At 41.4% G+C, this 27,469-nt stretch overlaps 1 protein-coding gene across 1 annotated transcript in view; it reads left to right on the top strand.

Moving 5' to 3' along the window:
- The window catches only part of LFNG (LFNG O-fucosylpeptide 3-beta-N-acetylglucosaminyltransferase), a 30,173-nt gene extending 26,799 nt beyond the window's left edge, over positions 1-3,374 (top strand). Inside the window, exon 8 of the mRNA XM_043979026.1 lies at positions 688-3,374. Coding sequence (XP_043834961.1) covers positions 688-754 — 67 coding nt within the window. The 3' untranslated portion in view covers positions 755-3,374. The remainder of the gene's footprint in view (positions 1-687) is intronic.
- Positions 3,375-27,469: the final 24,095 nt, after the last annotated feature.

Below are 27,469 nucleotides of genomic sequence, written 5' to 3'. Positions count from 1 at the left end.
TGGATTCAGGAGTAACTGAGTTCAAATGTGTCCTCAGACACTTGACACTTACTAGATGTGTGACCCTTGGCAAGTCACTTAACCCTCATTGCCCTGCAAAAAAAAAAAAAGAGAGAGAGAGGAGAGAAAAAATTGTTAAACAGAAAAATATGATGAAATTAAAATGTTTTAAATGTTTACAATCTGAGAAGGTTGTCTGGGGTACCGAGAGCTTGTCAGTCAACAAGCATTTATTAAGCACTTACTGTGTAGCGGGCACAGTGTTAAGCAGTGGAGATTTTCCAAGAAAGGTAAAAATAGAGTCTCTATCTTGAGAGAGCTCACATTGGAATGGAGGAGACACCTTATAAACAACTATGTACCTGAGATAGATAAAAAGTAGATGGAAGGTAATCCCATAAGAAAGGCACTAGTGGAGGAGGGGAAGAGACAGGGGAAGGCCATGTTGCTCATGTGAGGGGTGGTCTGGAACTCAGTCCTTTCTGACTCAGAAGCCACTTCTCATCCATGATGCTATACGGCATTGCCACCTGGCTTCCAAATCCTGGGCCTATGGTCCCATGCTCTTTTTCATGGTGGGGAAACAGAAAGACATAAATAAGTAGCCCCTTCTTGGTGGCCACATCACGATCAGGCTCTGTGTTCTCAAGTATGACCCTTGCTTTTCTCTCTCCTTTCATTCCACAGGTTCCGCTCTATCCACTGCTTGCTGTACCCGGACACTCCGTGGTGTCCTCGTAATGTGGTCTACTAGGAGACTTAACGTCCATCCTTTAACCCTCGTCCCTGAGTTCCCCTGGTATCCAAAGGGCTCATGGGACCTGCGTTGTGTTCTTGTCCTTGCTGTGCCCGTCATGCACAGTGTGTGGGTGTGTGTGTTTGTGTAATAGGCTGCTGTGTGGCCCATGGTGACTGAGTTGGGGTGAGGAGGGAGGCCGGGAGACACAGAGTGTCTCTCTCTGGACTCTGCCTCCACCACCGTCTTCTCATCCTGGAGGAAGAGGAGACTCTAAAGCCTGGAAGAAAACAAAGAAGAGTTAGGCAAGGGAGGCATTGCCATCGATGAACCTGGCATGCTTGCCAACTTCAGGGCTGGAAGCTGTCCCAGGATGGTCCTGGAGCTGTGTCGTCTGTCTTCTGCATCAGCTGCTTTCTCTCTGATGGGACCAATTTTTCTCTGGTGCTGCTGTCTTGAAGTCACTCCTGGGAGACTTTTCTAACCCATGACCATTCCTTTGACCATCTGAATCATCTCTTCTCCTCCTCCTCCTTCTTCTTGTATTGTATTCCAGGCTCCGCATCCTATCCAGATGAAGTCTTTTATTTGTCAAAGGTCAATTGGGGTGGGGTGGGGGGGGCTAGAAGATGAGAGAGGAAGAGGAGTGGGCAGGGAGATTTTAAAAGATTTCTGAATGTCTGTCCTGGTTTAGGAGGATGGGGCGCATTGCTAGGTGCTGCTGGGAGTGAGGGGAGAAGCAGATCTCTTTCACCTGAGACCCTCATTCTCCTGGGAAGTGGCACATTCTGGAATAGGAGAGAGAAAGAGTGTGTGTGTGTGTGTGTGTGTGTGTGTGTGTGAGAGAGAGAGAGAGAGAGGGGGGGGGGTGGCCTCCTCAGGACCCCAAGTTTGCTGAAAGAGAAGGGGCTGAAGGGAGACAAGGCCTGGAGCAGAGGGGCAGAAGAAGAGAGGAAGGCCCAGATCATTTGCTCCAGCCACTGGGGCTTACTATTATTGACTGAACTATTTTCAGTCCCAGATAGCTATGCAGTATTTATATGCAATTAACCATCAGCGGTTAATTGAAGAGAAATAGAGAAATGTATAATGGTATTTTGTTATTGTTCTAAGGGATGTTGGGGTTAAGATGGAAAAAGACAGAAGGGCATATGCCAGGGTGCATGTCGGTCATTCTGTCTTAGGTTCAGGACCAGGCATCTGCCCAGTTATACCTTTGGGAAGCTTTTCGTAATGGGAAGGGGATAGAAATGCCCTGTAACTTCCCTGTCACTTCTATCAAACAGCAAATGACCTTGAAATTCACCGTTCAAGGTGAGGAGAGCAGTGCTTAGGTCCAGGGAATGAATTCTTGGCTGTGGACTCAGTCCTTGCCACCGTCTCAAGCTGTGAGGACCTATTGGGGCCCACTACTGTTCTCAGGGCACCTGACCACATCCTGGAGCTGGGGATGAGCTGGGTCTTGCTACTCCTAATGCAGCTCCTGGGATGGGAACCTCCATCTTAGACCCTGCATTTGGGGTCCTCAGGCTAATATCTGAGTGTTCCTGGGTGTCCGACCCCAGAATCTTTGCTTTGTCTCCTTCCGATAACTGGGCAGAGTCAGAGCTGAATATTCCCTATCTGAGGTTGAGTGAATTGGCCCATACTGGGTGCGTCTGTAAATATTGTACTTGAACAGTATTTTTTTTACTGTTATCTTTTAAAAGAGGAAAAAAAAAAGAAAAAGAAAGAAAAGTAGTTTTTTGTTTTTGTTTTTGTGTGTATTTTACCTTTTCTGTGGATCGGAAAAAAACAAAAACCAAACTCCTGATAATCTTGTTTTTAAAATGAAATTGGAATATCATATAACTCTCTACTTATTTATATGTTCCAGTATCTGGAATCTATCTATTCTTTCCCCTACTTAGTCCCTTTTCTGTTTGTATGTACGTTTTGGTTTTGTTGGATTTTATTGTTATTGTTTATTGTTTTGTTTTGTGTGGTTGTTTGTTTTTTTTTACAAAAACATAGATAGGAAAAAAACAAGGGAAAAAAGTTCTCAGGGAATTAAACCTTATTGTTAATACCATGGTCACCCTGTGGTACCCAGCATTCTTTGCTTTCAATAAAGCAGCTTTATTTGCTGAAAATAAATATGTATTGTGGTCTTTTATGCCAGTGCTTACTCACTTATTCATATTTCTAAAGCTTTTTTCACAATCACCCGTTGAAGTACGCTGTGTGGGTACTGTCATTTCCATTATACAGATGAGAATACTTGAGGCTCATGAAAACTGTCATTTGTCGCAGGTCCTATAGGTAATAAATGGCATACCTAGGACTCAGAACCCCAGTCTTCTGATTTTCTGATCCATTATGGTTCAAATCATATGCACACTAGACCATGCACCTACATCTACATATAAACTGAGGCTTTGTCCTATTCAGATTCCTCAATTTGGTTTTGATATAGCAATAAAAGCTGAGTTGAAGGGACCTCAGTAACTAAGTTCAACCATAACCCAGAAGAAAAAGCCCTTCTATAACATAACCTGACAAATGGTTATTTAGGCTCTGCTGAAAGACCTTCAAGGATAGAGAACCCAATACTTCTCAAGGCAATCAAACATTCTGCTCCTGGACCCCTTTGGTTGACAGGAAGGTTTCCTGGCGCCCCCCCCCCCCCCCCCCGCAACAGCCAAAACTAGCCTTTTGGGGGCAACTTTTACCCATTGCTCTTGGTGCTAGCCCTGGAGTCAAGAGGACCTGAATTCAAATCTCACCTCAGTCACTAGTTGTGTGACCCTGGGCAAGTCACAACCCCAAGTGCTTTAAAAATTCAGGGCTGTCTCCAGTCATCCTGATGTATATCTTGCCATTGGATCCATTTGGCTTTGGAGAAGAGAGTGAGGTTGTAGTGACTGCACAACCCTCTCTTATTCAAATACAATTCAGTCTAAGTCATGACTTGACCCTGATGTCATGGTCCTCCTCAAGAATGAAGAAACAGGGGAAGCTAGGTGGCACAGTGGATAAAGCACTGGCCCTGGAGTCAGGAGGACCTGAGTTCAAATCTGACCTCAGACACAACACTTACTAGCTGTGTGACCCTAGGCAAGTCACTTAACCCCAACTGCCTCACCAAAAAAACCCCAAAGGAACAGATGCAGATTGAATCATAGTATTTCTTTTGTTTTTGGTGCTGTTGTTTTTCTTTTTTGAGGTTTTTCCTTTTTGCTCTGATTCTTCTCTTATAACATGACTAATGCAGAAATATGTTTAATGTTATTGTATATATATATATAACCTACATCAGATTACCTGCTGTCTTGGGGACTGAGGGAGGGAAGAGAGGGAGAGAGAAAAATTTGAAATTGGAAATCTTATGGGGAAAAAAAAGAATCATAGGAGCATAGAAGACATATATAAAATGATTCTTGTGCTCTGGTACAAGGGGCCAGTAAGACAAATGGAGGTCAACTAGACAAGACAGAGATGCCAAGTCACATTTCTACTATTTTGGTTTTTTTTTTCTTTTTTGAGGTGTTTCCCTTTTGTTCTCATTCTTCTTTCACAACGCGACTAATGCAGGGGGAAAAAATGGAAGGAACAACAATAGTAGTAGTCATCTATTAAGGAATAGATAACCTACAAGCCTGGAGATATTTCTATTGGGGTCAGTTTATCTGTATCACATCAATAGAATTTTCATGACTTTACAGAACTGGATATGACTTGCCAGAATGGGCCTTAGAGATAATATGGTCCACCCTCCTCCTCCTGCATATGAGGGAACCCCAGATAACTGGGTACCTGAAGTGTCTCCCCTTGTTTTGTCTTCTTACTTTGTTGTGGATCCAAAAGTTAATGAAAATGTAAGTGGGGTGTGTTTTCTCTATTTTAATTGGGAGAGGGGGAGAGAAGGTGGAGGAAGAGAACTATTGACAGTTATGCCCAAAAGAAGACAAGAATAAGAGATAAAGATCATCAAAGCACCTTTTTAAACACATAGAATAGGAAACAGACAAGTATGACAAATTTGAAATTCTAGTGAATTTTTTTAAAAATGCCAACATGCATAAATGGATTTGTGATTTTATTTGCAATCTCTGTTATGGGCGTATGGAAATGTCCATTTTTTGATGTTTGTCAATTTCCAAATAACACCAAAATACTTTTAAATTAAAAAAAAAAAGAAAGGAAAACACAACTGGGCATTTCTCTTTTTTTCATTCTTACCTCAGAGCCTGACTAGCCTTGATTTCATTTAGCTAACAGATTCTTACCATATTCCTGGGACCTGGGAGAAACTTGTTTCCCTGAGTTCTGTAGGAATACAGAGAGGGCAAGCCACCTTGCCTGTTGACACACAGCTCTCTGACTTCTTTGCATTTCCCATTCATGGGGGCAGCTCCGTGGCGCAGTGGATGGAGCACAGGCCCTGAAGTCAGGAGGACCTGAGTTCAAATCCGGCCTCAGACACTTAACATTTATTTAGCTGTGTGACCGTGGGCAAGTCACTTAACCCCAATTGCCTCACCAAAAAAAAAAATATTTTTTTATTCTTAATAGCAAATAAAATGACTGTTTCTATTTTTACAGTAGAACAAAAAAGAGGATTACACATGAAACTATGAACCTATTGGGGACAGATTGCTTATTATTTAAAGTATATCAATTTTCAAAGCTATCCTGTTGATCTGTGATTCCTTCTGGTTTTCCTTCTGTTCTCTTCTGTGTTGTTTTTTTTTAAATGCTAGACTACAACCAAAAAAAAAAAAAAGCTAGACTACGGTATTTTTAAAATTAAGATCATTTTACTTTCAAGTACACTATAAACATTTAATAAAATTAGTCGAATAGTTGCCAAGGAACAATCCCCATGGATTCGTTATAATGAATAGATAAGAATCATCATATAATGGGCACATGTGTATGCAGAAAAGAACTATTGCATTTAGGGGGTAGAAAAGTTGTTAAAGAATGTCAAGTCCGGGCAGCTAGATGGCGCAGTGGTTAAAGCATTGGCCCTGGATTCAGGAGTACCTGAGTTCAAATCCAGCCTCAGACACTTAACACTTACTAGCTGTGTGACCCTGGGCAAGTCACTTAACCCCCATTGCCCCGCAAAAAAACAAAAAACAAAAAACCACACACACACACACACACACACACAAAAGAATGTCAAGTCCCAGGGCATCTAAACCTGGGGTCCATGAACTTTTTTTTTTTTTTTTGTGGGGCAATGAGGGTTAAGTGACTTGCCCAGGGTCACACAGCTAGCAAGTGTCAAGTGTCTGAGGCTGGATTTGAATTCGGGTCCTCCTGAATCCAAGACCAGTGCTTTATGCACTGTGCCACCTAGTTGCCCCCATGAACTTTTTTTTTTAAGTCTTTTAAAAAAAATTTTATAATTGTATTTCAATATGATTGGCTTCCTTTGTAATTCTACGTATTTTATCCATTTAAAAATATTCTTCTGAGAATGGATCCATCCACAGGCTTCCTCAGACTAGCAAAGGAGTACATCTCAGACACACACACACACACACAGAACCCCTGGACTAGTCCAATCCCCTCATTTTACAGAGAAGGGAATTGCAGCCTCAAAAGAGGAATTTGCAATTTACACAGATCATTGATGGCAGAATCAAAACTGTTTGGACATGTTTGGTTTGACATTTTCTTGTGTTGGTTATTTCCTCCCACCCAAGTAGCTGCATGAACCCTCTTCACAACTTTGTGAGTTGCTACAAATTCACCAGTTGATGGCCACCTTTCTAATAAGGAACCTCTCTTTAGTTATGTTAATGAATGGTTCTTCCACTTCCAGGTTCAAGTACTCAGCAAAGGACTCTAAACTAGGTGCTATAGGGAGATACATACAGAAATAAATGACTTTCCCTGCCTTCAGGAGGCTTACAATCTCCCTGGGGGGAAAATGACAATGAGGAGACCGGCTTGGTCTAAAGAGGCAGGAAGAGAGGCAAAAAGCATTTGTTAGGGGCAGCTAGATGGCGCAGTGGATAGAGCACCGGCCCTGGAGTCAGGAGGACCTGAGTTCAAATCCGACCTCAGACACTTAACACTTAGTAAGTCACTTAACCCTAATTGCCTCACCAAAACCAACCAAACAAACAAAACACACAAAAAAGCATTTGTTAGGGCCTTATTAGATGCCTGGCACTGGGCTAAGGTCAGAGGCTACAAATGCAAAAAACAAAACAAAACAAAAAAACCCCAGTTCCTGTCCTCAAGGAGCTTACATTCTTAATGGGTTAATATAATATATAAAAGGGAGATAAAAGGCTGGGGGGTCAGGAGGAGGGCATAGTAACCCTGGGAGAAATAGCATATACAGAGATAACTCAAAAGAAAACATAATAGTGAAAAATGGAAGGGTACTAACAATGGGGGAGGAGATCAGGAAAGAAGTGGCATAGAAAACAGCATTTGAGCTGAACCTTGAAGGAAGCTAGGCTTTTTGTTTTTAAAATAATAAACACTTTTATTATAGTTTTGAGTTTCAGTTCTTATCCCTCCATCCCTTCCTCCCCTCCCCCTTCCCTGAGGCAGCAAGCAATCATGCAATTATGTAAAACATTACCATATTAGTCATTTTGTATAAGGAAATTCGAATAAAAGAAAAAATGAAAGAAAGGGGAAAATAGCTTCGGTCTGTGTTAAATCAACATCAATTCTTTCTTTGGAGATGAATATGCTTCTTCATTAGTCTTTTGGGATTGCCTTAGATCATTGTGTTGCTGAGAATAGTTCAATTATTCACAGTTCTTCATCAAACAATATTGCTGTCCCTGTGCACAACGGAAGCTAGGCTTTTAAGAGAGGTAAAGATGAGGGAAAACCTTTAACCTTAGTGTCACCTGGGTAGGTATAAGGGAGGACTGTGAGCTAACTGGCCACAGACCAGATAGTTGAGCAGAAAAGGAGTTGTTCCTCTTCAGAGGGCCTGAGAAATCCCCAGCTATCTATCACCACCAAACACTGATAATCAGTCCATCCATTCCAGTCTCCCCTCCCATCCCAGAGCTGGGAGGAAAAGGGTTGACAGTCAGCTAATTCTATTTCCAGGAGGTCAAGGTCATTGACATGGTGAAACTGACATTGCAGGAAAACCACTGATTTAGGGTTTGTGAAAACTTTGCTGGACTGAAGTTTACCTTTGATCAAGCAAACCCTTTTTTTTTTTTAGTAATTAGAAGTGTGGAGAAGCTTGTCAAGGAAAGGTTAAGAGGAAAAACTGGTCTAGACCTAGGGGCAACCTTGTTTTCAGAAAACTCATTGAGGTGCTAATTACATGTCAGGCTGGGTCTTGGAAAGACTGTCTCCCTGAGGAATCAGAAACCCTGAATCCTAGGCTTGATTCTGCCAATAAGGAACTATGTCACCTGGAGCAAGCAATTTCACCTTTTTGACCTCAGTTTCCTTTTCTAGAAAATAAAGGGCTTAGGGGCAGCTAGGTGGTGAAGTGGATAGAGCACCGGCCCTGGAGTCAGGAGTACCTGAGTTCAAAACACTTGACACTTACTAGCTGTGTGACCCTGGGCAAGTCACTTAACCCCAATTGCCTTACTAAAAACTAAAAAAAAAATTAAAAAAGAAAGAAAGAAAGAAAGAAGAAAATAAAGCCTGAACTAAATAACCCCTAAGGCCTCTGGGTGCAAAATTTGGGGATTCTATGATATTTATTTCCTTATCAAGGCAGGTCTCTAGAAACCTGCATAGAAAACATTTCTAAATGCTCACACTCAGCCTAGTGGAATTCCATGATTCTTTCTGCTTGCCTGCTTTGAACAGGTAAAACTTGAACTCATCACCAAAAGGCTGGTGGTCACCTCACCAGTTTCCAAGAGTTTAATTATCATTCTATTGCTTAAGCACAGTGACTAGAATGTGTAAGGACTTAATGAATATTTTTGACTGATCGCTATATATCTGATTCCTAGGTCTATGAATCTAGCATAGTCTCTCTCCTGAGCTCCAGTTCTATCGGGATGGACATTTTATTTTATTTTATTATTCATTCATTCATCCATTCATTTATTTTTTTTGGGGGGGTGACTTGCTCAAGGTCACACAGCTAGTGTCAAGTATCTGAGGCTGAATTTGAACTCAGGTCCTCCTGAATCCAGGGCCTGTGCTTTATCCACTTCTCCACCTAGCTGCCCTACTTTTGTAGAGAATGTGACCATTTTTCCAGTTACCTGGGTTTGAGACCTTAGAGTCATCTTCGATTCTTCACTCTTCCCTTCCCCAGAATAGTCAATCACTTGCTAAGTCTTGTTGATCTTACCTCCCCTTCTTCCTTTCTCTCCTTACTGATGCAACAGCAACCTTAGGTCAGGCTATTATCACTTCTTGCCTGGACTATTACAATAACCTAATTGGTCTGTATCAAATTTTCCCCCCCTCCAATCCATCTTCCACACAGCTGCCAAAATGTTGTTTTTTTTCCTGAAGTCCAATTCTGATCAGTCATCAAGAACAAATTTTTCTGCTTGCATTTAAAGCCCTTTGAGGTTTTACAAAGTGTCTTTCCCATAACAACTCTGTGAGGCAGTTAGAATGTTACAAACTCCATCTTATATGCAAGGAAACAGAGGCTCAGAAAATTTAAAGGAAATAACTCCAGTGAGGGCTCTGAGCTTCTTGCTTGCTAACATGAACACACAGGCAACTACAATTTTCTTTTTTTTTTTCTTTAAAAAAAAATGCTATCTTTTGTTTTTTTTGTGACTTTCATTTCCTAATAAAGGGATATCCCACCTCTTTCTCCACCCAAAGAGCCATTCTTTATATCAGAGACAGACTGGAAGAGACGGGAAGTGAGGAAGAGAAGGAGAGGAGGAAGAGGAGGGGGGAAGAAAGAGGGGAGAGAGAGAGAGAGAGAGAGAGAGAGAGAGAGAGAGAGAGAGAGAGAGAGAGAGAGAGAGAGAGAGAGAGAGAGCAGACCAACATGTCAACTAAATCAGAGAGTATATGCAAACCTCTACAGCTCTAGTTGCCCACCTCTGCAAAGAAAAGAGAAAGACAATAGGAGTGCACAATTTTCAAATCTTCCACACAAATGCCCTGCCCAGGCCCTGAAGGCTGCTTTCTATATATTTGGATAAATCCAAAATAGCACTGACACCTACTTTGGATAGTTGACCTTAAAAAGTCCTACTTCAGAAAGAGTCTTGTATTTTAAAAATAAGACAATTCACCTCTGATTTCCGTTAAATATTTGATTTGAATGAGAGAGGCTTTCATTGAGTCACTGAGTTGATGCTACTAGGAAATGGGTGCCATTCCTTTTTAGTGCTCGACAGGGACCCTGGAGGGGAAGGAGTGGTTGAAAGCGCTTAGGGTCAGGACACCTGGGTTTAAGACTTTCCAGTGCTACTCACTAGCTGTGTGGCTTGGGTGAGTGACCTCCCCGTTCTGTGCCTCAGTTGCTTCTCCTGGCAAATGAAAGGGATGGTCTCTAGGAGATCCCTTCCTGTGCTGTCATTCTGTGATCTGGAGCAAGATGGAAAGGAAACATTGATAAAAATAAAAACCACATATCATCAGCTCACTCAAAAAATAATTGTCTACTGCTCAGAATGACAGAATGCTATCAGACAAAAGGACAAAAACTCGAAGTTGCTTCTAGAAGATGTTGTAATTAAAACTTTCCACTAGCCCCGTCCCCTTCCGACTGACCCTGTTCCCTTCCTTTGACCTCCTAGTTTCCCCCACTTCCTATTACTTGAGGAGCAAACCACCCCCCACCCCCACCCCCAGCTTGGGCCACAGAGAGAATCAAGCATCTCCCTGCAGCAAACACACGCCCACACATTCAAATTCCCATGAAAAGCCAAACAGAGGGGGCCAGAGGAAGAGAGAAAGAGAGAGGGAAAGAGAGAAATAAAGAGACTGAGACAGAGAAAGAGAGAGAGATTGAGATAGAGAGGCAGAGAGACATACAGAAATAGAAACAGAGAGGGAGAGACACACAGACAGACAGACAGAAACAGAGAGAGACACACAGACAAAGATAGGCGATTGAGGTGGAGAGATGGAGACATACAGAGATAGAGACACAGAAATTCAAATCCAGCCTCAGATACTTACTAGCTGTGTGACCCTGGGCAAGTCACTTCTGTTTGCCTCAGTTTCCTCAACTGTAAAATGGATATAATAACATTGCCTACTTGGCAAGGTTGTGAGGATCAAATGAGATAATATTTGTCAAAAAAAATAAGACTTAGCAGAGTGCTTGGCATGTAATAGGTACCATATAAATGCTTATCCCTTTCCTCTTCCTCTTCTGGGGCCAAAGAGAACAAGTTCAATCCCTCCTTTGAACAATAACCCTGCAATCCCTTCACCATCCTGACTGCCTTCCTCTAGACACTCTCCTGATGATCAATATCTTTCTTAAACCTTGATGCCCTGAGCTGAACAGAATTCTACAAAGGTCTGACAAGATCATGAAGCGGTGGGACCATTACTTCCCTCTTCTTGGAAGCACTACCCTTCTGAATATAACCTCAAGGTTGTATTCACTTTGGGGGCCGCTCCATCACTGGGGACTCAATGTGTATGCGGTCCACTAAGACCACCAGATCTTTTTCAAGACAGACCTTTTCTTTTTCTTGTGGGGCAATGAGGGTTAAGTGACTTGCCCAGGGTCACACAGCTAGTAAGTGTCAAATGTCTGAGGCTGCATTTGAACTCAGGTCCTCCTGAATCCAAGGCCAGTGCTTTATCCACTGCGCCACCTAGCAGCCCTTTTCTAACCAGGCGTCCCCTGTTTTGTACTGGTGAAATTGGTTTTTTGTACCCAATTTACAACGATCCCAATTAATTTCCATTCTATTAGATTCATCCCAGTGCTTTAACCCTTCAAAATCCTTTTGGATCATGACTCTTCTTTCTACCTAGTTCTTTACCAGGAATGGTCTAGAGGGCTGGTTTCCTGGTGAACATCTTAGGGACTGAGAGGAGGAGAAACAAGAGCAGGGGCTTACAGAGAACACAATCTAATTCTTGAAAAAAAAATGAGGGGAGCAGCTAGGTCAAGCAGTGGATAGAGCATCAACCCTAGAGTCAGGAGGACCTGAATCCAAATGCAGTCTCAGATGCTTACTAGCTGTGGGACCCTAGGCAAGTCACTTAACCAGATTGCCTTAAAAAGAAAAGAAAAGGAAAAAAAGCTTGCCCAGAACTAGGCCTAGGATACATCAAATCAAGCCCCTTGTATTTATGCTTTGGGGACTGGTAGTTAGGGTGTGATATACTTAGAAAAACAGCCAGAAAGATGTGGGCCTCCACTGCCTCGTAATGAGTAAGACTTGAATGAAAAAATAGATGAATTAATGAATTTATTGAAATTTTTTAAAAATCCTAATATGCACCAGGCTCTGTGCTAGGTGCTGGAGATACAAATGCCAAAGCGAGATCCTTCTAGGGGGAAGACAATAAATCTAGGAAAGTGGTGACCAGGGAAGGGGGTTTGGACTGATATTCCTCAACAATGGAGTCAGGGGGCAGCTAGGTTGCACAATGGATAAAGCACCTGCCCTGGATTCAGGAGGACCTGAGTTCAAATCTGGCCTCAGACACTTGACACTTACTAGCTATGTGACCCTGGGCAAGTCACTTAACCCTCATTGCCCCACCGGGAAAAAAAACAAACAATATTAATGGAGCTCTGTTAGGTGAGCATTAGCTTTAAGAAGCCTGGCTTCAGACCTTACTTCCTGGCCACTTTCACAACCTGGGCCTCCATCAACCTTCCCCCTTTCCAGCTCCCATTTCTATATGGTCTTTCCTCACTAGAAGGTAAGTTCCTTAAAGACAAGGACTGTCTTTCTTGCTCATGTTTGCACATTGTGTATGAACAGTGCCTGGAATGTTGTGAGTGCTTAATCTATCATCTATTTCAACTATCTTGGGGTTGTAATATTATGCACAGATAAATAAATACAAACTGTAGACAACAAATACAGGGAGGAAGAAGAGAGCCAGAACTGCTTGGAAATGTGGGAAGGATTGGGGGGTGGGGTGGTCAGAAAAGGCTTAGGGAGCATTGGAATTGATCCTTGAAGGAAGCTAGGAATTCCAAGAGGGGGTGTTGAGGCAGGAGAACATTCCAGTCATGGGAACACGCTGCTTACAAAGCTCTTTCCTCAGAACAGTGTCTGATATATCATAAGGACTTAATAAAAGTTTGTTGAATTTAAATGAATTGTACTAGGAACATATGAGCATGGATTTAAAGCTACCAGGGACCTTAGAAGTCATTGACAATACCAAGCCCCTCATTGTACAGATGAGGACACTGAGGCTGGTGTAGTTAGCAGCAGTCTGAATATTTGTACCCAAGCCTTCTGATTCCAAATCCAGAGCTGGTACCTTTGTATTAGTTACCTCTAGTTTACAGAGAAGGGGAAACTGGGTTGTGACTTATGCTATGGTTACACATGCAGCTAGTCAATAAGAGAATAAAAACTTGAATCTACATTTTATGGCTCTAAATCCAATGTTGTCTTTAAAACTACAATAACTACTACTACAACAACAAGTACTACCACAACTACCACTACAACAGTTACCACCACTACTACTACAACAACTGCTAAAACTACTACCACTACTACAACTACTACCATTAACTACTACCACAACTGCTACAACTACTGCCACTACTACCACCACTACTACTACAACTGATACTACTATAACTACTACTACTATTGCCACTACTACTGCAAGAACTACTACAACTACAAGTCCTACTACTCCTATTACAACTCTTCCTCCTCCCCCTTCTTCCTCCTTCTTCCCCTCCTCCTCCTCCTTCTCTGACTACTACTACTACTACCACCACCACTACTACTACCATCACCACCACTACTACCACCACTACCACTACTACTACCACCACTACTACTACTACCACCACCACCACCACCACTACTACCACTACTACCACCACCACCACCACTACTACCACCACCACTACTACTACCACTACCACTACCACCACCACCACCACTACCACTACTACCACCACCACCACCACCACTACTACTACCACCACCACCACCACTACTACCACTACTACCACCACCACCACCACCACCACCATCACTACTACTACTACTACTACTACTACTACTACTACTACTACTACTACTACTACTTTCTGTATTTTTAGAACTCTAAAATAATTCTGGGAGGGTAGGTGCTCCAAGTATTCCATTTTACAGATAAGCAAGGTGAAGCAGACTGAGGTGATACATCATGTCAGACAGAATTTGAATCCTAATGTCTCATTCCCTAGTTGTGTCCTCTATTCACTTTGCAAACCACTTTCCCCTGGTATTTGAAGGGCTGTCCTGTGGAGAAAGGATTAGATTTGTTTTATTTGACCCTTGAGGGTCAAACCTGGAACAATGGGTAGGGGCCCCAAAGGGGATGATTTAGGTTTGAAGATAGGAAAAATTTAGAGCTCTCCAAAAGAGGAATGGGTTGCCTTGAAAGGGAGGGCTGCTCCTTCATGGGGGTCTTCAAGCAGAATCTGGATACTCATTTGTGAGGTGTGCTGAAGTGGGCATTCCTTTCATGTAGAGGACAGACTAGATGGTTCTCTCTCAACTCTAAAATTCTGTGATTCTTTGCCCATTCTATTTCACCATGCTGCCTTATAAATTCTGCCTTCCCACCACCCCCCAAACCCCCTCATCAAAAGCACAAGTGTAGGCCTGTCCTTTGCCTGCTTTGCTCCTGTACTCCTCCCCTCTCTTGGTTTTCCCCAGGCTGCCCTTGTCTGACTTCTCTTGGGAACAAGCTCCAAGGCTGGAGTCAGGAGACCTGTGCTCAATGATGACTAACTATATGGCCCTGGGCAAGGACTACAACCTCACTGACCCTCAGTTTCCTCATCTGGAAAATGGGGCTAATAACTACACTATCTCCCTCACAGAGTTGTAAGAAAAGTACTTTGTAAACTTTAAATCCTACCTTTGTGTGAGTTGTTATTAAGTCTTTATCCAGAAATGTGCTGGCAAATGTTTAACAAATGGATCTCCAGACTCCCAGAAATGTCTGCATGACATACTTTTAGGTTTAATCTGCCTTATTAACATTTATCCATCAGTTTCTTAAATCTAGAATCAATGAAATCAATGAAACAAATCAATCCCTGATTTGTGATGTTTGCCACTTTCCAAGATAGAAATGATCAGTCTGAAAATACAATCATCGGCTCTGTGAGATGGTTAGAGCTGGCTCTAGCACATCCCTGCCTTTAACTCAGTATCAGCTGGATCAGAGAAAGCAATCAACAAGCATTTATTAAGCACACAAGTATACATATGAAATATATGCAAAATAAAAGTGTGTGGGGGTTTTTGTTCATTTTGTTTTGTTCTGTTTTGTATTGTTTTGTTTTACAGGGGAAGCCAGTAGCAGCTGGATGGGAGGAAGTATCAGAAAAGGCTTCATGCTGAAAGGATCATTTGAGCTGAGATTTGAAGGAGTTTAGGGATTCTAAGAGACAAAGACCAAGAGGGAGTAAACTCTAGTAGCGGAGGATGACCAGTGAATAGACATAGAAACCAGAGAGAGAATGTCTCATGTAAGTCAGTCAAAACTGTCCATTATAGGGGCAGCTACGATGGAGGGTGGAAGGTGGAGATTGGAAAGTTCATCTGGACTCCTCATTATAGAATAATTAGATGTCAGAACTGGAAGAGATCTTAGCAGTCAGCTTGCCCAGCCCCCTCATTTTACAAAGGAATAAAGTGAAGTGGAGATAGAGAAAGCAACTTGGCCAAAGTCACCCATCAGTTTAGTAGCAAAGGCTGAACTGGTGATCTCCTATTCACTTTAATCCAAGCTCCATCCCTTGTCAATACAGGATTTAAAGTTGAATGAGTTCTTGGAAAAGGCAGGGTAGAGCCATGGAAAGATCTCTGGTTCCAAAGTCAGATGTTTTGGGTTCAAATTACATGTGACCTTGTCAAAGCCAAGAAATACTTACGAAGGCCCTATTGTGTGTTGGGTACTGTGGTGTAGTAGGGCTAGAGATCTGGCCACAAGGTAGGCCATATTTGATATAGGGACTAAAACAGAATCAGAGTGGTTTCCTCTTTCCCTAACCCTGAATGAAGAGGGTTAGGCATGGCCAGGGCTTAATACCAAATCAGTCCCACTGAGGAGGAGGTGGAGGGGGTACCTTAGGTTGATGATAAAGGGGCTCTAAAGCTAAGTGGCAACCTTTACGTGTCAGGAAAGAATTCTGTTGTGAAAAGGATGAGCTATTCTGGGCACCCCAGAGAAATTGGGTTATAAGCACTAGTGATTATAAGCTCTAGCAAAAAGAGTTCCTACTCTCAGGGAGTTTATAATCTAATGGGAGAGACAACATGCAAACAACTGTATAAACAAAATACAAACAGGATAAACTGGGAATCATCTCAGAGATAAGGCACTAGCATTCAGGGGCACCTGGAAAAGTTTCTTGCAAAAGTAATTTCCTTTCATTGAACCTCAGTTTCCTCATTTGTAGATAAGTAATAGGATCAGATTTTTTGTTTTGTTTTGTTTGTTGTGGGGCAATGGGGGTTAAGTGACTTGCCCAGGGTCACACAGCTAGTAAGTGTCAAGTGTCTGAGGCCGGATTTGAACTCAGGTACTCCTGAATGCAGGGCTGGTGCTTTATCCATTGCGCCACCTAGCCGCCCCAATAGGATCAGATTTAGAGCTAAGAAGGGTCATTTTTTTTGTTTTGTTTTTTTGGTGAGGCAATTGGGGTTAAGTGACTTGCCTAGGGTCACACAGCTAGTAAGTGTTAAGTGTCTGAAGCCAGATTTGAACTCAGGTCCTCCTGAATCCAGGGCTGGTGCTCTATCCACTGCTCCACCTAGCTGCCCAGGGTCATTATTTTTTTAATTTATTTTTTACAAACTTTTTTCCCCTTTCCCTTTCACTGCCTCTTCCATAGAACTTAAAAAAAAAAAAACCCAACCCTGCACAATACATAAGTTTAGTTCAGCAAAACAAATTCCCACACAGACCATATCTCATTCTGGATTTTAAATCCATCACTTCTCTGGCAGGAGGTGGGTGGTGTGATTCATCTTCAGTCCCCTGGCCTCCATGCTTTATCATTGCATCAATTAGAGCTCTACAGTCTTTCAAAAGCTGTTTTTCTCTATAATTTTATCATTATCAATTATTCTCCTAGTTCTACTCACTTCAGTCTGCATCAGATTGTAGAGGTTGTTTCAGTTTCCTCTGAAACTACCTATTTTGTAATTTCTTTTTTTTTTTTTTGGCAGGGCAATGAAGGTTAAGTGACTTGCCCAGGATCACACAGCTAGTGTCAAGTGTCTGAGGTCAGATTTGAACTCAGGTCCTCCTGAATCCAGGGCCAGTGCTTTATCCACTGTGCCACCTAGCTGCCCCTGTTTTGTCATTTCTTAATGACACAATCATATCCCATTCCATTCAGATACCACAATCTGTGTAGCCACCCTCCAATAAGTAGGCACCCCTTTAATGTCCATTTTGGGGCTATGCTGAAAAGAGCTGCTGTAAACATTTTGTATACATGCCAATTCTACAGATGAGGCCTAGAGAAGTTAAATAACTTACTCAACGTCATATGTGTAAATAAGCATTATTGAACCCCCAAATCTCAGACTTTACAGCTAATATACTTTCCCCTGCATCATATTGCTTTTTCAAATGGTTCCTTTCAGCTTTAAAACCTCTAATCCTATGATCTACTCTTGTTGTTGGGTTCATTGTGACTTCTAATTTAATTTTTTAAATAATATTTCCCCCAGTTAGATATAAAAATGATTTTTAACATTCATTTAAAAAAATTGTTGAGTTCCAAATTTTCTGTCTCCCTCCCTTACCTTCTCCACCTCTGAGGCAATAAGCAATTTGATAAAGGTTATTACATGTTCAATCATGCAAATAACAGTGCCATCCTATGGTCCACTCTTGAACAATGTGTCCTGTGATCTCTTTTTTTTTTTTTTTGCAGGAGGGCAAGGCAATGACTTGCCCAGGGTCACACAGCTAGTAAGTGTCAAGTGTCTAAGGCTGGATTTGAACTCAGGTCCTCCTGAATCTAGGGCTAGTGCTCTATCCACTGCACCACCTAACTGCCCCCACCCCTGCTCTCTTAAGTCAATCAATGAACATTTGTTAAGTGCCTACTGAAGGCACTCCCTGCCTTCAAGGAGCTTACAGTCTAATGGGGGGATACAAGATGCAACTGACAATGCACAAACAAGCCATGTACAGTATAAACTGGAAATAATTAACAGAGAGAAGGCAGTAGAATTGAGAGGGATTGAAAAAGGCTACCTGTAGAAGGTGAGATTTTAGCTGGGATTTGAAGGAAATCAGGGAAGGAGAGCTTTCCAGGAATGAGGAACAGTCAGAGAAAATTCCCAGATCTTGTGACAGAAACAGCAAGGAGGCTGGTGTCACTGTCATTAGAATGCGGGAGTTATGAGGTGTAAGAAGACTGGAAAGGTGTGGGATGGGGTCCAGGTTATAGGGGGATTTGCATGCCAAACAGAGGACTTTTATATTTGATCCTGGGGGTGATAGCGGATCAGTGAACTTTTGAGACTGGACATCTGGCTGATCGCTCCAGACACTGGACTATAATCCTTGTTTGGATTTGATTTAGACCTTCTGCCCCATGGCACTTAGCCCGTGCTGGTGACCTTGCTGAATGCCCCCTTAGCACAGTCAAGGTCACTGTATAAGGCTGCTGCTTAAAAGCAGGAAGAAAAGGCCCAGTGTGCCCCTCCCTCGGCTCCCTCCTCTTGTGGGTGATAAAACACGGTGCCAGGGGCGGTTGCTTGCAGGGTTTCCGTTGGAGGAAGAGAATGCTTCAGAACATCTAGTCCTGCTGAAGATGTGGCCCCAGATAAGGCTACTGGTGGTGCCCGCTGACCTTTTCCCCTGCTGTGCGCGTGGGGGGAGGAAGTAGGAGGTGGGAGGGGTGGTGCTGGCTGCTGGTGATGAGTGTGGCAGTCCAAGGGGGCAGGGAGGGGGAGCGAAGGCTGACTTTTCTGGTGCAGTGCCTCCTCTGCCCCAACTCCAAACTCTGGGCACTCTACCCACTCCACCTCGATGCCCTCGTGCCCAGACTGCTCTCCAGCTGGTTCTGACACAGGAAAATTTCCTTTCATGTTCAAGCCATCCTCATTCCTCCCTATGCAGCCCAAATGGGGAAATGACTGAGTGAAATTGGTACAGTGGGTGGTCGAGGGAAGGAGATGCTGACCGGGTCAGTTTTGTCAAGGAGAACCAGAACCCCAGAGCTGAAGACCAGGCTCTGTCTGGGAGCTACCTCCCTAAAGCTCTACCTTTCTAGGCTCATTATACATTACTTCTCTTCCCTTGCTCTGGCTCCCTATTGCCTCTAGGCAATAACCTCTAGGATCATATAAAAACTCCTCTTTTATTTAAAATCCTTCAAAATCTGCTTCCCTCTTACTTTTCTAGACTTATCTATCTCCTTTATACACTCAGTGATGGGACCAAACTGACCCCCAAAGGTATGTTTACATCTCTCTAGAACCTCATCTGTAAAATGAGGACTTAGACTAGATGAGGGTAGCTAAGAGGCACAGTGGATAGAGCTCTGGATCTGAAGTCAGTAAGACCTGAGTTTAAATCCAACCTCAGACACTTACTAGCTGTGTGACCCTAGGCAAGTCACTTAATCCTATTTGTCTCAGTTCCCTCATCTGTCCAATGAGCTGGAGAAGGAAATGGCAAACTACTCCAGTATTTTTGCCAAGAAAATCCCAAATGGGGTTACAAGGATCAAACACAACTGAATAAGAAGTGTCATCATTGTCGTTGTTGTCATCATCATCATCAGGTATAGGGTTCTCTCTGAGACAGGATTGAGCAGGACAAGAATGTCCATGCTGACTGGAATTTAGAATATAAAAGGTTAAGGAATAAGAAACTTGGAAAGGTAGGCCTAAGAATGTAATAAAAAGAGTTCTCTGAATCATGGAGGGTATTGAATTCCAGGATCAGGAATTGATTTAATTAGATAAGTAATAAGAGAGTTGTTGAGTAGATGGTCAGCAAGATGATAGTAGTAAGCTTACTTGGGCAATAAAGCGGACAATTGATTAGAGAGGGGATAAACCAGAAGCAGGAAGACCAATTAGAAGACTATCACCGGGGGCAGCTAGATGGCGCAGTGGTAAAGCACCAGCCTTGGATTCAGGAGTACCTGAGTTCAAATCTGGCCTCAGACACTTGACACTTACTAGCTGTGTGACCCTGGGCAAGTCACTTAACCCCCATTGCCCCGCAAAAAAAAAAAAAAATTAAAAAAAAAAAAAAGAAGACTATCACGGGGCAGCTAGGTGGGGTAGTGGATAGAGCACCAGCCCTGGAGTCAGGAGGACCTGAGTTCAAATCTGGCCTCAGACACTTAACACTTACTAGCTGTGTGACCCTGGGCAAGTCACTTATCCCCAATTGCCTCACCAAAAAAAAAAAAAAGAAAAGAAAAAAAAAGGCTATCACAATGGTCTAGCCCTAATGCAGTAGGAAGATGCTGAAACTGCCCTTGTGATGGGCAGGTGGAAATAGGGAGAAGAGCCTCTGGAGTTTGGGATACAGTTCTGTGACCACCATCAATATAGCCCAAGATTTCCTAGAGGTCTTCCAGGGGCCAAGGGGACCTGGGGAATCTCATCTAGTGTGAAACATGATGGAAGAGTCAGTATGATAGAGTAGAAAGAACTGGTCTCATGTACTACCTGGGTGACTCTGGACGAGTTACTTCCAGAGCCTCAGTTTCTTCATCAGTAAAATAATGGGGTTCTTTTCCAGTTCTGACATTCTGTGAGTCATGTATTATTCACCTCCTCCTACTTCTTTTCACAGCCCCCTGAAAAGACCTCACACAACCAACCCCTGCATCATTAGCTGTAATAACACCTTCCCCCTGTACAGTTCTTTTAACTTTTCAAAGTGCTTTTACAATGATTATCTCATTTGATCCTCAACATTTCTATGAGGTAAGTCAAGAATTATTATCCCCATTTTATAGATGAGAAAAATGAGCCTCAGAGATGTTGTATGACTTGCCCAAATCACAAAGTTAATTAGTGACAGAGCAGGAATAGAACCCAGGTCTTTCATTTTTCAGTTGGAGGCTCTTTTATGTGATGTTCCTAGAGGGCAGAGCCTATATAGAACTTATTCTTCTGCAGGCATATATGCTTATGTTTGTGTGTGCACACTTATACATGCTTATATTTGCATATGTTTGTGTACATGATTGTGTATGTGTGAAGAGGCACATGATAGTTTGTAAGAAGACACCCTATTTGAGAACTACTGGGAAATCTGGATAGCAGTTTGGCAGAAAACAGGCTTAGGTCAGCAACTAACACCACATACCACAATAATATTCAAATGAGTCACTGACGGAGTATAAAAAGTAGCATCATTTTTAAAAATTAGAGAAGAGTTTAGCTATAGCTAAAGAACTGGAAATTGAGGGGATGCCCATCTGTTGGGGAATAGCTAAATAAATAACTGAAGAATTCCTAAGCAAATAAGGTCTAGAGATAATCCTGAAAGAACATAATTTCTATTACATAAAATTCAATTTTTTTGTATTAATAAAAACCAATACAGATACAATAAGGAGAGAAATTAGGCAGCCAGTGGCTCAATGGATAGAGCATCAGGACTGGAGTAAGGAAGACCTAGGTTCAAATCCAGCCTTAGACACTTAGTAACTGCATAACCCTGTGCAAGTGACTTTGCCTCCGTTTCCTCATCTATAAAATGAGAAGAATAATAGCACCTACTTCCTCACTTCCTCCTCAGGATTTTTGTGGAGCTCAAATGAGATAATAATTGTAAAGCACTTAGTACAGTCCCTGGCATATATAAGTACTATATAAATGTTAGCTGTTATTATCATTAACTGTCAAATGGGGGAAAATCTTTGCATCAAATATTATTGACAAAAGTCTGATATCCAAGATATGTTGGGAGTTGATACAAATGTAAGAGACAAAGAGTAATTCCCCATGTGGATAAGTGGTCGATGGATAAGAACAAACTGCTCTCAAAAGCAGAATTGTAATCTATTAATGAAAATATAAAAATAGGCTCCAAATAATGAATGATAAGCAAAATGAAAATTAAACCACCTCACACTTAACAAAGCAACTAAAGTAAGAAAACAGTCAATGGTAGAGAAACAATGGGAAGACAGGCATATGAACTTACAGTCGATGAAGCTGTGGATTGGTCCCACTCATTTTAGAATGTAACTTGGAGTTATGTGAGAAAAATTACTAAACTATTTTATACCCTTTGATATAGTGATTCTACTACTTGCTATATTCCCCAAGGTGATCAAAGTCCTAAGGAAAGTTCTGTATATTGAAATATTCATGGTAGCTTTTTTTTTTTTTGGTGGTAGCCAAGAGGAAGAAACAAAGTTGGTAACCATCAGGGAACAAATTGTAGTATATGGATATAATGAAATATTATTGTGCAGTAAGAAATTAGGAATACAAAGAGTTCAAAGAAATCAGAAGATTTATATGAACTGACGTTAAATGAGATAAGCAGAAATAGGAGAACAAAATGTACTCTATAATAATTTAAATGAAAAGAGCACTATAAAAAATTGAACTCTGAGTGGCTATAAAAACCAGTATTTGTCCTAGAGAATAGATAATAAAACGTATTCTATCTTTTCAGTAGAGGAGTGGAAAACTATAAGAACAGAATTGTCCATCCAATGCAGACATTTGTAGTGGGGATTTTATTCTTTTTTTTTTTTTTTTTTTGCAGGGCAATGGGGGTTAAGTGACTTGCCCAGGGTCACACAGCTAGTAAGTGTCAAGTGTCTGAGGCTGGATTTGAACTCAGGTACTCCTGAATCCAGGGCCGGTGCTTATCCATTGCACCACCTGGCCGCCCCTGTAGTGGGGATTTTAATTAACTTTTTTTTTTTCTCATTTGCAAGAGGGGATTTTCAGTTGCAACAGGGATAAAGGCTGGTATATCTAGAAATAACTGGGATAGAAAAAATGAAAGACAATAGTAAAAGGTTTTTTTTAAAAAAGAATATTCTAGGGGGCAGCTAGGTGACACAGTGGATAAAGCACCGGCCCTGGATTCAGGAGGACCTGAGTTCAAATCTGGCCTCAGACACTTGGCACAAGCTGTGTGACCCTGGGCAAGTCACTTAACTCTCATTGCCCCGCCCCTCCCAAAAGAATATTCTTTTTTTTTTAATGTTTTTATTGTTATGTTTAGTTTTTATGTCACCTTAATTTTTTTTTTGGTGGGACAATGAGGGTTAAGTGACTTGCCCAGGGTCACACAGCTAGTAAGTGTCAAGTGTCTGAGGCTGGATTTGAACTCAGGTCCTCCTGAATCCAAGGCTGCTGCTTTATCTACTGCACCACCTAGCTGCCCCCCCAAAAGAATATTCTAGAAGATGCTTTTTCCAAGGACAAAATACAGCACCCAAACTAGAAGCTCACACATACACATTTACACACACCTATGGGTATATGCATATATAATGCACATATTATATAGAGAAAATATATAGTAATATACCTATTTTGTATTATGTAACTGTATATTACAAATATATAAATGACTGCTTTTATTGTGTATATGAAGTATGTGCATAATATTCTATATCATATGCTTTATATAACAAATATATACATTTACAAATATAAATATTATAAAGACAAATATAGAAATCGCTGCTTTTTTCCTCATCTATACAATGGGGATAATAGTAACACCTATTCCCCACTCCACTCCATTCCCAAGGGTTTTTGTGGATCTCAAATGATTTCTTTTATATAGAAAGTATATATAGTAATATCTAAATTATATATATGCATATATAATTATACACACACACCATAAAGGCAAGAATTGTGTTGGTAGAGACAACGAGCTTGCCAAAAGAGGCTTTTATTCTCTGTTAAATTCATTTGCATACTACTCCAGAGAGAATCTTGAAAATCTTAAACAGTAAGTCATATGGTTACCCAGCCCCAAAGACTGCTATTTAGCCCAAGATACTGAGTTCAAAGAAAAGAACCTGGGGCATTCTTTCTCACTGGCAGCCCCTTAGGCTGGGTGTAGGGTCTCATAGCCTCTGGTTATGACTACAAGTCACTCTGACTTTATCAGAGAGAGGCTTTCTGGTCACTTCACCCTAACAGATGGGAGCTGAAATGGCCAAGAGGTGATTCTGATGAGATGATATCCATAATCAGAAAACAGAGGGAAGATTGGTGACCACATGCCCAGCGGTGCCAGCTAGAAGAGATGACATGCTCAACAGTGACCATAAGTCTAGTGGAATGATGCTCCCAGGGGAGTAATGCACACAATGGTGAAGCGGGATGCGCGGCAAAGAGGAGTGGAAGGCAAAGGGGATGACAACCTCACCAGAGGCTACCAGCAATGCTATAGGCATGAGTAATCTTCCCTCTCATGTGCTACTCCACACCATATACCCTAGTCATGTGTTCACTACATGTGTCCCACCAAAGTCTTTGGTGCTGTCAAATGGCTCAATATCAGAAATAGATGTGGTTTTATTAATTGGAATAATACTAAAGAAGATGCATTTACACATTAGCCTTAACTCCACACTCCTTATGTCTTACTATTTAACCAAACTGGATTACTTGCCACGCCATCCGCCTTTCTGAAAAAATATTTGTAAAGCACTTAGCATGGTGCCTGGCACATAGTAGTTACTTTATAAATGCTATCTAGTGGTAGTAGTACAATGGAACCCTAAGGACCACTGAGCTGTTCGTTAAAAAAATTTTTTTTTCCAATTACATGTAAAAACAATTATTAACATTTAAAAAAAATTTTTTTAATTCTAAATTCTCTCCCTCCCTCCTTCTCTCCCCTCCCCACTCTCTGAGATGGCAAGTAATTTTATATAGGTTATACATGTGTAGTCATATGAAATATATTTCCAGAATAGTCATGACCACTGGGCTTTTCTATCTACCCTTCAACTAATCTCTCCTATTTGCATCATTTTGCTGTCCTTGTTGCTGTTGTTCTTGTTATTGTTATTCACTCATGTCTGATTCTTCATAACTCCATTTGGCATTTTCTTGGCAGAGATACTGAATTAGTTTACCATTTCTTTCTTCAGCTAATTTTACAGATGATGAAACTGAGGCAAACAAGGTTAAGTGACTTACCCAGGGTTACACAATTAGTAAGTGTTGGAGACTAGATTTGAACTCAGGAAGATGAGTCTTCCCTGACTCCATGTCCAAGGCTCTACCCACTGTGCCACCTAGCTATTCCTATCTTGCTGTATCAGCACATGAATTCCTTGGGAGCAAGGACTTCTACTTACTACACTATTCTATTAAATATCTTTATGCTAAATCACTCATGTCCTCTGATTAATATAAGTGAACAGATCTGTGGCAGTTTGTGAGCTACGGTTTTGAATATAGATCCCAGATCACCTTGAAGTTAAGGTAGGGCTCCAAGTATGAGAGGGGAGTGCCCCAGGTGCTATGAATACATTTTAGGATGAAGAAATTTCCCTATTCCAGTTGAAACTCAAAGCAGTTTGATCCCCCTACCCCCACTTCTATTAGCCAAGGAACTTTCTCCTACCCCTATCTTCTTTTCCTTCTTAAAACAAACTTGTTCTTTTGATTTCTGGGGGATGGAGAGGCAACAGGGCTTAATACTTTCATTTTTAGAAACTTAAAAAGTGAAACAACTAAAAGCCCAGAACAGGTTGAAATTAGTGAGGGGAGTGAGAGTATAATCCTTCAAGGGCACAGTTATTAGCTCTTGAAAGGCAATAAAACGATGCCCAAGGGCAGTGATGATATTTTATTCTCTCTCTAATCCAGTTAATTCAAAAAGCCTTTATTAGTCACCTCTTATGTTCGAGACTTTGGTCTGGTATAGTGGTCAGTACCAGACCTTCATAAAGTTCTTGGAGGCTTTTAACCCTTAACCATTTAGATGGTAGGTGGAAGAGAAACAATTTATAAACTACATTTAAAGATGCATTTTTTAATATTTAATACAACCACTTCATAGAGTCAGTTAGATGGTGCAGTGGATAGAGCTCCTAGTCTGAAATCAGAAAGACTTATCTTTGTGAGTTCAAATCTATACCCTGGGCAAGTCACTTAGCCAAATGTTTGCCTCAGTTTCCTCATCAGTAAAATGAGCTGGAGAAAGAAATGGCAAATCACTTCAGTATCTTTGCCAAGGAACCCCTAAATGGGGCACCAGAGTCAGACATGACTGAAAAATGACTGAACAAAAACAAACAACCACTTCATACAGCTAGACACAGTGTGGTCTTTTTTTGGATACTAAAATGAGGAAAAAAAATTACTTGTCTACTATAGTTTGGGGTTTGCTTGTTTGTTTTACTGGACCTGTGATTTGATCAGTGAAAACAACTTCCAGGGAGGACCATCCTTTACCAAGACAGATGATACAACTTTTATTTTCCAACTTAGTCTTAGAGAGTTTCCTAGGGGACCTCGAGAGGTTAAGTGATTTATCAGGGTCACACAACCAGTAGATGTCAGAGGTACAAGCTGGACCAAAATCTTCCTGACTCTAGACCAGCTGTCTAGCCACTTCACCCCACCGTCTCTACTCTAAGTAATAAGATAAAAATGTCTAGCTGGATGGAAACCCATTAGGAGCTCAGATAGAAAAGTATTTTTCCTTTAAATGTAGTCCACTGATTGCTTCTATCATCTCTATAACCTGTAATGAAAATCTATGAGTTTTGGTCTTTATAAAGACTATAATTAAAATGAGGATTTGAATACAAAGATCACTGTTTCCCTTGGTTCAAATCCTGGCTCTGTGGATTTTGAGTAGGACATTTAAAACTCTCTGGTATTCAGTTTCCTTGTGAGGAATTACATTACAGGGCTTCTTAGGTCCTTTGTTTCAATAGTTAGCTAGATACATACATACATACAAAATATACAGATAAATACATAGATAGGTAAATAATAGATACAGATAGATAGATAGATAGATAGATAGATAGATAGATAGATAGATAGATAGATAGATAGATAGATAGATAGATAGATAGATAGATAGATAGAAAGAAAGAAGGATGGATGGATGGGTGGATGGATGGATGGATGGATGGATGGATGGATGGATGGATGGATGGATGGATGGATGGATGGATGGATGGATGGATGGGTGGATGGATGGGTAGATGGATAGTTGTGTAGGTAGGTATGACTGAGGATATCATATGATTTGATTTGAGATTTAGTCAATCTCTGCTGAGAGTGGGAGTAGGACCCAACTAGCACGATCATCAGCTTACCTGAGAAAAGAGGACAGGACAGATCACGGACCTTTAAGGTTGGGTAATCATTCCTCCAGTCTCTAAGAGGGCTGTTGGGCTAGAATTATATTTATATGCTACCCCTCAAATACTTCTAGTGAATGGGTATAACAGATTCAGAATGAGAACCATTTCCCTGATTGCTCCAAAGGGAGCCCTTAATTTATATTCACCAACTCAGCCCCTTCTGACCAAAGAGTTGTTACACAAAAGATTGTCACAAATAGTGAATAGGGAACTATCCTATTTATCCAAGCAAAACATCAAGTAGAAATTAGAGCAGTTTTACAGATTAGGAT

This window comes from Dromiciops gliroides, chromosome 1, assembly GCF_019393635.1.
Source record: "Dromiciops gliroides isolate mDroGli1 chromosome 1, mDroGli1.pri, whole genome shotgun sequence".
Lineage (NCBI taxonomy): Eukaryota > Metazoa > Chordata > Mammalia > Microbiotheria > Microbiotheriidae > Dromiciops > Dromiciops gliroides.
This window is presented reverse-complemented; position numbering and strand designations above follow the sequence as displayed.